A 10,895-nucleotide genomic window follows, 5' to 3' on the forward strand; every position below is an offset into this window, starting at 1 on the left:
CCAACCAACCAACCAAACAAACAAACAAACAAATCAATTCAGTTTATCTCTTTACATTTCACTGGAGTAAACAGACACACTGACGTAGTTCAGATTCACTGACATGCTTGCAGGTACATCGAGCTTCATTCAGATGCAGATGGCCGTTCACAGCTGGTGAACCATGAAACTGTATTTTCAGACACATAAAAGATCGATCACAAGGCAGAAGACAAAAATGACCTCATTGGCTTTCCAGTGAGGGTCTACTTGCTGTTTCATTTTCTCTATTTATTTATATTATGTATATATTGCTTTCTAATATGGCTTATGATGTAGTATAATATTTCCTTTACTCCGCTCCATCCATTTTTATCTGGTATATTTTCGTGTTTATACACCTATTTACCAGCTAGTAATCAAATCTTATCTAATCTAATGAGAAAAACTTGCGAGTGTGAATAGTTTTATTCTGAAGGTGAACTTGCCAAATTTCCGGTATTTTCCAGTTTTTGCAGATAACTTGACGTCGGATATCGTCTCCATTGCACCGGCGCGCCTTTGCATGACGACGTAAATCCGCGACAGGCTAATTAGCTTGCTGAGTGACGGCTGCGACTGTTCGAGGGAACGGAGCTAACGTCAGCTAACCGTTACCGGGCTAATCCACACCCGACATACAGAGGCTACTGGTAGGAAAGCACATTATAGTGTTATCGTGTTAGATTTGGTAGTATGACAGTTTCATAAATACGGCAGCACCGTTGTGGTCAATGCGATGCGATCAGCTAGCTAGCTAGTCATTAGCATCGTGGCATTGTGGTGTGGAGACCACGTCACGCCAAGCCCCTTTCAAAACTATGGCAATGCAAAATGACATTGTTACTGAGTCAAACCATAAACCTGTTGGAACAAAAATGAAGACATCTATCCAACTACTAAGAATCAGTCTTCAATTCGGCATACGCTACACTCACCACGTAAAACTAACATTAATACAGTTGCACATTTTTGGAGCGAGTTCGGCAAATGTATTTACCCTCTTTCCCTCTGGGGATACATGTGACATCAGTGGGCAGGTGGAAGCGACTAACGTAGCTAAATCAGAAAATATTTGTGTCAGTGAAATTCTGTTGAAATGAGTTGCTGCCCGATGAGTCAACTATATGCCGTTTTTTTCTAAAGGCTATCGGCATTCCACCAGTGACACCTCAAAGTCTTTCTGCTGCCAATGCGCAAGACAACGTTAAACTGCGAGGATTTGCATTGGGGATTCGTATAAACTTAATTTAGGTTACAATACGCACAAGTAAACCGAGCCAAAGACAAATTGCTTGTTGATGGTGTGCTAGCTGGCTAAGCTAAAAGTAATCAGCTAACTTAGTTTATGGAAAATGACTTCAAGTTCAAAGTGACCTCTTCACGTTGAGCAGGTGATTTAAAACGTGACTTAGCTCTGACCACTGCGTACATTTAACTAACTGTGTTTTCACTATATCAGTTATTGCAGCGAGCGTCTTTAATCATGGCTCATGTAGCCGGGTGGCTAATGTTAGCTGGCAGCCGTTAGCATTACTAAGACAGTCATGCGGAGTTAAACTTAGCCTGAGCTGCTGGAATATTCTACAAGCTAACGCTAAAGGGGGGCGGGGATTGACTGTGCTTCTGTCTGTGGGGAGGAGCAGCTGGTGGGTTTGATCTGACACCCAGAAGTAACGAACGTCTTGATGTGTTTTATTGAAACGTTTAACAGCCTGTTAAGAGCTCATTAGTTGCCTTCTCTTGCTGCTCTCACAGGGTCTCTCTCCCTCAGCGACCACAGAGAGGTCTGAGCCTCCGTCACCATGACAGACAACAAGCGTCTCGCCTTCTCCATCATCAGGTTCCTCCATGATCAGCTCCAGTCAGGGAATCTGAGCTCAGGCGCGCAGGAGAGTCTGGAAGGTGAGTCCTCCTCATAGGACAGGAAGCAGCAGGATGTGAATCAGTGTCCTGATGCAGTGTGTGCTGTGGGTCACATGATGTGTGAGTTAACCAGTGACGTTTGACCTGACACAACATCTCTGTGAAATTAACAGCGATGATCGTAAATTCTTCTTCCATCATAAGCAGCTTCAGTCGACTGTGCTGACCTTCAGCTCGTCACCTTTGATGTCGTCCCTCCTATTGAGACGTCAGGTTAACTTTTATTGAAATAAACTGGCCTGAATGTTTTGTTTTCTTCAGAGTTAGAAGATAAAAATTTCTGTTCAGAGTCAGATCCATCAAACTCTGGAACGTATTTTAAATCACATGTTACAAGTCGATGAATAGCTTCTGTTCAAGAGGAGGTTTTTCCGTGTCAGTGAGATTTGATCAGCATCATTAATTATGTCCTGGATCTGTTATATGAGGCTCTTCTGCTCTGTGTGGAAGCAACTTTCATTTACAAAAACCTCACAGAGAGCGAGAAGATATTATCACAGCAGCACTGGACTCCACTGTGTCTGTGCTGGACTCCACTGTGTCTGTGCTGGACTCCACTGTGTGATTCCACTGTGTCTGTACTGGACTCCACTGTGTCTGTACTGGACTCCACTGTGTCTGTACTGGACTCCACTGTGTCTGTACTGGACTCCACTGTGTCTGTACTGGACTCCACTGTGTGATTCCACTGTGTCTGTGCTGGACTCCACTGTGTCTGTGCTGGACTCCACTGTGTCTGTGCTGGACTCCACTGTGTGATTCCACTGTGTCTGTACTGGACTCCACTGTGTCTGTACTGGACTCCACTGTGTCTGTGCTGGACTCCACTGTGTGATTCCACTGTGTCTGTGCTGGACTCCACTGTGTGATTCCACTGTGTCTGTGCTGGACTCCACTGTGTGATTCCACTGTGTCTGTGCTGGACTCCACTGTGTGATTCCACTGTGTCTGTACTGGACTCCACTGTGTGATTCCACTGTGTCTGTACTGGACTCCAGAGTGTCTGTGCTGGACTGTCCGTCCACCTCAGCCTGCTGTGTGCAGAGTCTCCAGTTTGTGTGGAGTCCTGAACATGTTCTGGTCGGGTGTTGTCTGTGTTCAGGGACAGATGTTGAGGACAAAATGAATCTCATCTGTTTGTGTGTCTGAACTCCGTCAAAGATCCTCTGGGAGGGACGACATCTCACTCTGTAACAGTGGAGTGAGATGTCGTCCCTGATCAAACCATCAGCTGATCTCACATCACTTTCAGGATTGTCCAGTTAAACTTTCAGTCACTTCAGATGATCAGCTTGAATCAGGATCTTCAGTATTTGGATCAAGTAGCTCATGAAAAATAAGATTTAGTATCAACAGCTGTTATTCAACGTTTCAGAAACATATTTTGGTAAAAATCAGACTCTGTATCAGCAGATAATCAATATCAAAGAGCTCTGATCAGGATCAGAGCCAAAGCAAAACTCACGATCCATAACTGGCGCGAGTTTTTGGCCCAGCTGCTCACCTGCGACATCACATGTGCAGACATCACCTGTTGACTTTTCCTGTTTGACTCTTCATCGTTTCATCGGCTCGTCTTCGTCCTCTGTGTTAAAGTGGGCTTGTTGTTCTGCAGTCGCCGTTCAGTGTTTGGAGACGGCGTTTGAGGTTTCGACCGACGACCAGAGCCTCGCCGTCCCCATGACGTTACCGGAGATCTTCGCCTCAGCCACAGCCGATGTGGACAGACAGGTAAGCCACCACCTGTTCAGGAGGCGGAGCTCCTCTGCGGCTGCATGAAGGTTAAAGCAGGAAGCTGTTTGCGACGTTTTGTGGATGTGATGAAGAACTTTGAGTCAGTGATGTTGGCGTGTTGTTAGCGGCCATTTTCCAGGAAGTGTTTGACTGTGTGTGTGTGTGTGTGTGTGTGTGTGTGTGTGTGTGTGTCAGCATCCAGCCGAGTCGCAGGTCGACAGTCAGATCTCTCTCAGTGAGGAACAGAGAGTTGAGGCCGAGACGCTCAAAAGTGAAGGTAAGACGATGAGGAGGAAACTCTTCTTCTTCTTCTTCTTCTCTTTTTCTGTCTGTCCTGGATTCTATTTGTCAGTTCTGAGTTGATGTGTTTCGTCTCGACTGCAGGAAACGACCAAATGAAAGTGGAGAACTTCTCAGCTGCTGTAGAGTTTTACTCAAAGGCCATCGCCATCAACCCTCAGAACGCCGTCTATTACTGCAACAGGTGAGCGTGCCGCCAGGACTCCTCGGTCTGAAACGCTTGGTTTGAGTCTGTCTGTCAGACCGTGGACACAGAAGTTGAATCAGGTGCAGAAGAGCTGGATTGTACCAAAAAAAGTCGACTTAAACTCTAATACGACGTATACAATTCATACAAACGCGTTCAGAACACAGTATGTGATGCCAACAGTTCAGTCCTCAAACAGTCGAATACTTTGAGGTTTTCATACAGAAAAACAGGAAGTTCAACATGTTTCAGTCCAAGCGCGTCATCGGCAGGTCAACCAGCCGTTACCTGTCTCACTCGCACAGCAGCGACGTTCCGCTGCAGCCATGCAGGTTTAGGGCGCTCTGAGCTCTGCGGTCTGGCCAATCAGATGCCGTCCACACATAGATCATCTGTGGACATCAGGTGGAGGAGGTGGAGGAGTCTTTCCTCCTCGTTTTCACACAGCGGGATGATGTTAAAGGACCTGATGGGATGTTTGTTGGTGCAGGGCTGCAGCGTACAGCAAACTGGGGAACTACGCCGGAGCGGTGCAGGACTGCGAGCACGCCATCAGCATTGACCCCAACTACAGCAAAGCCTACGGGAGGATGGGGTAAGAGACCGCCGCGGTCCATCACGGCACGCTCACTGACAGAGACACGAGTCCGCGGGCCTGCAGTCATTGTCCCTGCTGACGTCCTCCTGTCGTCTCTCCTCAGCTTGGCTCTGGCCAGCCTCAACAAACACACAGAAGCAGCCAGTTACTACAAGAAGGCTCTGGAGCTCGACCCCGACAACGACACCTACAAGACCAACCTGAAGATCGCCGAGGACAAGATGGAGACGAGCAGTCCAGTAAGAGACGAGCGAGACGAGGCACTCCTGTCTGTTTCTCTCTCTCTCTCTCTCTCTCTCACCTCTCTCTCACCTGTCTGTCTCTCACCTGTCTGTCTCTCTCTCTCTCTCTCTCACCTGTCTCTCACACCTCTCTCTCACCTGTCTGTCTCTCACCTCTCTCACCTGTCTCTCTCACTTGTCTCTCACCTGTCTGTCTCTCTCTCACCTGTCTCTCCCACCTCTCTCTCACCTGTCTGTCTCTCACCTGTCTCTCTCTCACCTGTCTCTCCCACCTCTCTCTCACCTGTCTCTCTCTCTCTCTCTCTCTCTCTCTCTCTCTCTCTCTCTCTCACCTGTCTGTCTCTCACTTGTCTCTCACCTGTCTCTCTCTCTCTCACCTGTCTCTCACCTGTCTGTCTGTCTGTCTCTCTCTCAGACGGCAGGGATGGGCGGAGTCGACCTGGCTGGTCTTCTTAGTAACCCTGGCTTCATGAACATGGTGAGATGTGTCACATTTTCCTTCTTGGTGTCAGATTAGAGTCCTAAAGGTTCAGCGGGGGTCGGGCTCTGCCCTGGTATGTAGACGGGGTGGACAAAATATTAGAAACATGTCTTTGCAAAGCAGTGTAGGACAGCAGCAGCTGACAGTGTGGAAGGCTGCTGGTTCGATTCCCTCTTTCTGATGGCTCAGCTCTGTTTTCTTCCTGTTTGACGTTCGCCCAGTGATCCATGGATAAGTTTCATTGACTGCCTGTCTGTCTGTCTGTCTGTCTGTCTGTCTGCGCAGGCGTCCTCTCTGATGAACAATCCTCAGGTTCAGCAGCTGTAAGTCCACTTCGGTTTCTTGCCGTGTGTTTTGGTGTTTCTTCTTTTCTGGATTGTTGAGGTTAACTTCCTGTCTCCTCCCAGGATGTCGGGGATGATGTCAGGAGCGTACGGTGGGATGGGAGGAGGAGCAGCAGCAGGAGGAGGAGGGTTAGGAGCAGCAGCAGCAGGAGGAGGATTAGGAGCAGGAGCAGGAAGTGCAGCGACCCCTGGAGCTGCTGGAGCTGGAGATTTATCAGGACTGATTCAGGCGTGCGTACCTTTAAAACTAAGCTAGACTTTAAAACCTGGCTGCAGTTCTGACCAGGTGTGTGTCTTGGTCTGTGGGGCTGGAGGAGGCAGCGTGGTGTTGGGAGCTGAGTGTTCACAGGTGTTCACAGGTGATTGGGCTGTTTGTGTTGCAGAGGTCAGCAGTTTGCTCAGCAGATGCAGCAGCAGAACCCTGAACTCATCGAACAGCTGAGGAGTCAAATCCGCAACCGAACGCCCAGCGCTGGAAACGAGGAGCAGCCATGACACTGAGACACAGTAAATACACACACACTCTGTTCTCTGTCTCCGGTCACAGCTGCGACGCTCACCAGAAAACAGCACTGAGAGTCAGTTTGTTTTAATCTGAAATGATCCTCGAATTCGGCTGTGTTCTTCCTTTAAAGGGACAGTTCAAAATCCAAAACACAGCGTTTCCTCTTCCCGTCGTGCGTTTATCATCTCGACTGTTTCTGTGAGAGTTTGAACCAAAACACATCTGAAAAAGTCAAATTCTCCTTCCAGAAATCACCACGTGGTGTCTGGAGATAGTCCACAGATCTCGCTGTGAGCAGCTTCATGTAGGAACTATTTTCTTGGTACCGAATGACACCCGACACCCGTCAGCCGTATCGGTGCACATCCCGACGAGCCCCTCGTCCACCAGGAGACGCACAAAACGTGGAGTAAAAAGGACGAGATGTGGAGTCGAAGTAGAAAGAAGCATCAAATAGAAATACTGAAGTAAAAGCACCCCGAAAATGTACTAAAGTACCGTACTTGGTAAATGTATGTACTTCTGAAGTAATACATCTTATTGACAAGCTGCTCGTTCAGGAGCTTCTGATCAGCGTTCACACTTCAATGTGTTCTGCACTGATCTGCCTTCTGTTTCCTCTGTTTCAGGTTGGACAGGTGTGTGTGTGTGTGTGTGTGTGTGTGTGTGTGTGTGTGTGTGTGTGTGTGTGTGGAGAAGAAGAGCTGATCTGGATCATTTATAACTCGAAGGACTCAAAGGAAGCTGTTTTTTCTTCGTCCCATCACTGAATAATTCCTGCACCAGAGAGCGAGACGCCTCCCGCTTCACCCAGAAGCCTCGTCACCAGAGTCCAGACGGTCACTTCCTGCGGCTCTTTGTGGTTTTTAGGGCGAACGTTTTGACTCACACTTTGATATCACTCATTGGTTCTAATAAATCGTGCTCTGGTGGAAGGTGGACCCCAGTGTAACACAGCTGAGATAAACAGACGCGTCACATGTCCTCTTCAAACCTCACACTCTAACTTCAAATGCAGTGTTTTCTGTGTGTGCGTGTGTGTGTGTGTGTGTGTGTGTGTGTGTGTGTGTGTGTGTGTGTGTGTTTGTGTGTGTGTGTTTGTGTGTGTGTGTGTGTGTGTGTGTGTGTTTGTGTGTGTGACTCAGGCCACTTTCGGGGACACATTTCAGACTAAAGACCAGTTCAGTGGGGACAGCTTGTCCAACTGGGGACCAACGTTTTGTCCCCAGTTGCATCAAACCTGTTTTGGGGTCAGTGGACTGAGCACGAATCTCCAGGAAATGAATGTAAGTCTGATGATGTCCCCAAACAGTGACCTGTGTATGTGTGTGTGTGCGTGCATGTGAGACTCCTCGGTCACATGGAGCTGTGAGGAGGCAGCAGGGAGGCGCAGAGCTGCTGAAACTGTCTGAGAATTAAAACGAGCATCTCAACCTTTTACTGGTCGTGTCTGACGTGTCTTCATTGAGCTCTGAGAGTTTGGACTCAGGTCCAGGAGACGTCCTGCAGACTCAGAGAGACACACCGAAGAGGTCCACCTTCACAGGAGGAGGACGTTTTCACACAGTAACACACTGTCACAGTCCTGCATTGACATGTTAAACACGTACAATCAGGAAAATATACTTCAAGTGTTAAAAATAAAAGTACTTGATGCAGGAAAATGCCCCCTCATAGTGTTGTATATAAAAATCTTAATCTGTGAAGTGAGCTGCCAGATAAATGTAGCTGAGTGAAGAGCAGAAGTAGTATTAAAAGAAAAGTACCTACATTTGTACTTGGTTACTTCACCTCATCAGCAGTGGAAACTGGTTCCTGTCATGTGACTCCTTACACGACGCTGCGTCTGTTCGACCTTCAGCACAAGTTTCAGGTCTGAACTGAGTTCAGTTGAAGGTTTTCCTCTAAGATTTCTCCATTTTAATGATTTTTACTGGCATGCAAGTGATCAAGAAAAAGCACAAATAGTCAAACAGCATAATTTAATGCATCAGTGTTCTTTTCTGCTGGAGCGCAGACTCATCAGAAGTTCAACTTTATTTCAGACTCATTCGTTTGTATCAGGATGAAAATAATGATGGTGTTTGTTTTTGATTTAAGTCTCTAATCTTTGCTTTCTGTGTGAGTTGCTGGATAACTGTACAAATGATGCACATCAACGTGAAGTGGCGTTTGACCCCGATCGTGCAGACGTGTTCAAACAGTGATGAGGAGCTTCAGGATGAAAGCGGCTTTATTTTAAAGTGGCTGCAGAGACTCGACCCAACACAGGTTTAAACCGAATGCACGTCAATGCCCTGAAGCCCTCGACAGACAATGTGACAAGAAGATGTAATGAAGTTAATGTAGCGCGGACTTTCTTTTGATGCACAGCTCTTTGGCCCTGAATGACATGACGATGCAGCACTGCTCTAAGAGTCACATTTGTGTGTGTGTGTGTGTGACTTTACAGAGACACACAGAAAGACAGTCAGCCCTTCATCAAATTTAAGAGTTTTCAAGTTCACTGACTTTAATTTGTCCAACCTTCTGTTTCAAATGTGTCTGCTGACAGTTTAATGACGTCACTTCCTCTGCTTGTGTTTCACGTCGTCAGACATCCCAAGTTCCAAAAACTCATTTCAGGGAGATGCTTATCGAACCAACGACCCCCCCCCCCCCAATCGACCCGCCCTGTGCCCCATACATACACACTGAAGGCCAACAACTTTTCACCAGCTTTTATTAACTACCGGTTACTTCTCAAAAACAACACAGTGTTTCTTTAAACATTTCAAATGTCCTTTCAATCTTCAAGCCTGCACCTTTCGTGCTTTATTTTTCCAGGGACTTCTTCAGGCTCTCATTATATGTACTTGCTGCTTGCTTTGCAGACTTAAGCAGTTTCCCTGAAACTTCAAGGTCATGGCAATCAATGTCATTGAATTTGTTAATCTTGCAGGACATCAGGTTCACAAGAGTTTGGTGGGACATCTGACATCTGAATTCTGTTTTGATATGACGCACCAAACTGAATGCTCTCTCCACATCACAATTGGAATTGGGCAGAACCAGCAACAGCTTCATTAGATGGCAGAGCTCTTTGAATCTGACCTGACCTGTGCTAACTGATTCGACCTTTGATAGCTTCCCCCAGAACTCATCAATTGACAAATTCCTGTAATTTGGAATGACTTTCTCCAAATTGGTTGAGGTATAATCCAGCACTTCCAAGTGTAGCTGCTCTTTCGCATCTGCTTTCATAGCATTGGGGAATCTCTCTGCCAAAGTCAAAATCTGCTCTGGTGTCACATCATCTTGGCTCTCTGGATTAACAACTGACAAATTTGTCAAGATTTGGTGTCTCATTGGGAACTTTTACTTTACTTTTTGGAAGCTCCTGACATAGAAGGATCTGGCATCTTTGAAGAATTGCTTTGTCTTGTCAGAAGGGATTTCTTCCTCACTTACTAAGTGTCTCCTTGTCAAGAACCCAACAAAAAGGTTTTCATCTGCACAGTGGACTTCAGGGTTGCTCACATCTATCTCCTGCACATTCTGCTCTCTCAACACCTTTGGCACAATGAATCTGCTTCCAATGTCATGCAGGAGCTCCTCAACGCTGTCATGTAATTTGAAGAGAATGGGTGCCTTGTTTTGAAAAATCAAATTATATTTATCAAAAGACTGTGTCGCATTGTGGAGAAAGCAAGTGTAGATTTTCATCATGGGGTCTGTCAGCCTCTTCTCAATATCACGGGACTTCTGATTTTCACTATGTGATTGAAAATAAGAACTGAAGGCAGGCCATTGGTTTAGCAGATGGTCCAAGCTTTTCCCCAAAGAAAGCCATCGTGTAGGGCAGTGCTTCTGTACTCTCTGCTGGGCTCCATTACAGAACTCCTGAAACGCTTTCAGCTCCTCTCTTCTTTTTGAACTTTTCTCAAAGTAGTAGTATATGTCAATTATCAGTTCTTCAGGTGACATTGAGAGCTCTTTAGCAGCAGTTTTGGCACAAATGTTAACCAAGTGACTAGGACAGCCAACACTGCATATGTAAGGGGCCTGTGCTTTCACTCTTGACAACACAGAGTTGTTTTTGCCAATCATGACATTGCAATTGTCACTGCTGAATCCTATGCAGTTGGACCATTCAATGCCCTTCTCATCCATGGATGATGCAATGCAGTTGAATATATTTTCAGCTTTGGCATCATTGCATACTGGCATATCAATAAATCCAACGGCCACCTTATCCTGTGCTTCACTGTAGTACCTGGCTAAAATAGCACATTCTTTCTCACACATGATGTCATTGCTTTCGTCAACCAAAATACTGTATGGCCTTTTTTCCGTGCGGATTAGTTTGTACATATCCTCTGAACATTCAGGTTCCAGTACCAGGTTCATTATGGCTGTGGCTTTGCTGGAGGAGCAGGCATGATGTTTAGCTATGTCTGAATCTGGAAACATCTTCCTGAACAACTTGCCAGTGTGCCTACAGACACTGAATGGCACATTGTGTTCCACAACAAATGATGTGAAACGCACCTCAGCTGCAGTGACCTTTCAGTGACACTT

General features: G+C 46.5%; 1 protein-coding gene across 2 annotated transcripts; it reads left to right on the forward strand.

Moving 5' to 3' along the window:
- Nucleotides 1-523: 523 nt before the first annotated feature.
- Nucleotides 524-7,775, forward strand: sgta (small glutamine rich tetratricopeptide repeat co-chaperone alpha). Of its 2 annotated transcripts, none has more exons than XM_076727249.1 (12): nt 524-671; nt 1,777-1,923; nt 3,560-3,675; nt 3,874-3,955; nt 4,063-4,162; nt 4,656-4,760; nt 4,867-5,002; nt 5,421-5,483; nt 5,772-5,809; nt 5,894-6,061; nt 6,214-6,337; nt 6,965-7,775. In XM_076727249.1, the coding sequence occupies exons 2-11, from the start codon at nt 1,824-1,826 to the stop codon at nt 6,323-6,325; spliced, it is 1,020 nt and encodes a 339-aa protein (XP_076583364.1). In that variant the 5' UTR covers nt 524-671; nt 1,777-1,823; the 3' UTR covers nt 6,326-6,337; nt 6,965-7,775. The 2 variants fall into 2 exon arrangements, with proteins under 2 accessions (XP_076583364.1, XP_076583365.1); XM_076727250.1 differs by having other exon boundaries at nt 533-671; nt 6,214-6,356; nt 6,974-7,094.
- The last annotated feature ends 3,120 nt before the right edge of the window (nt 7,776-10,895 follow it).

The sequence above is a fragment of the Chaetodon auriga genome, chromosome 3 (genome assembly GCF_051107435.1).
Source record: "Chaetodon auriga isolate fChaAug3 chromosome 3, fChaAug3.hap1, whole genome shotgun sequence".
Taxonomy (NCBI): Eukaryota; Metazoa; Chordata; class Actinopteri; order Chaetodontiformes; family Chaetodontidae; genus Chaetodon; species Chaetodon auriga.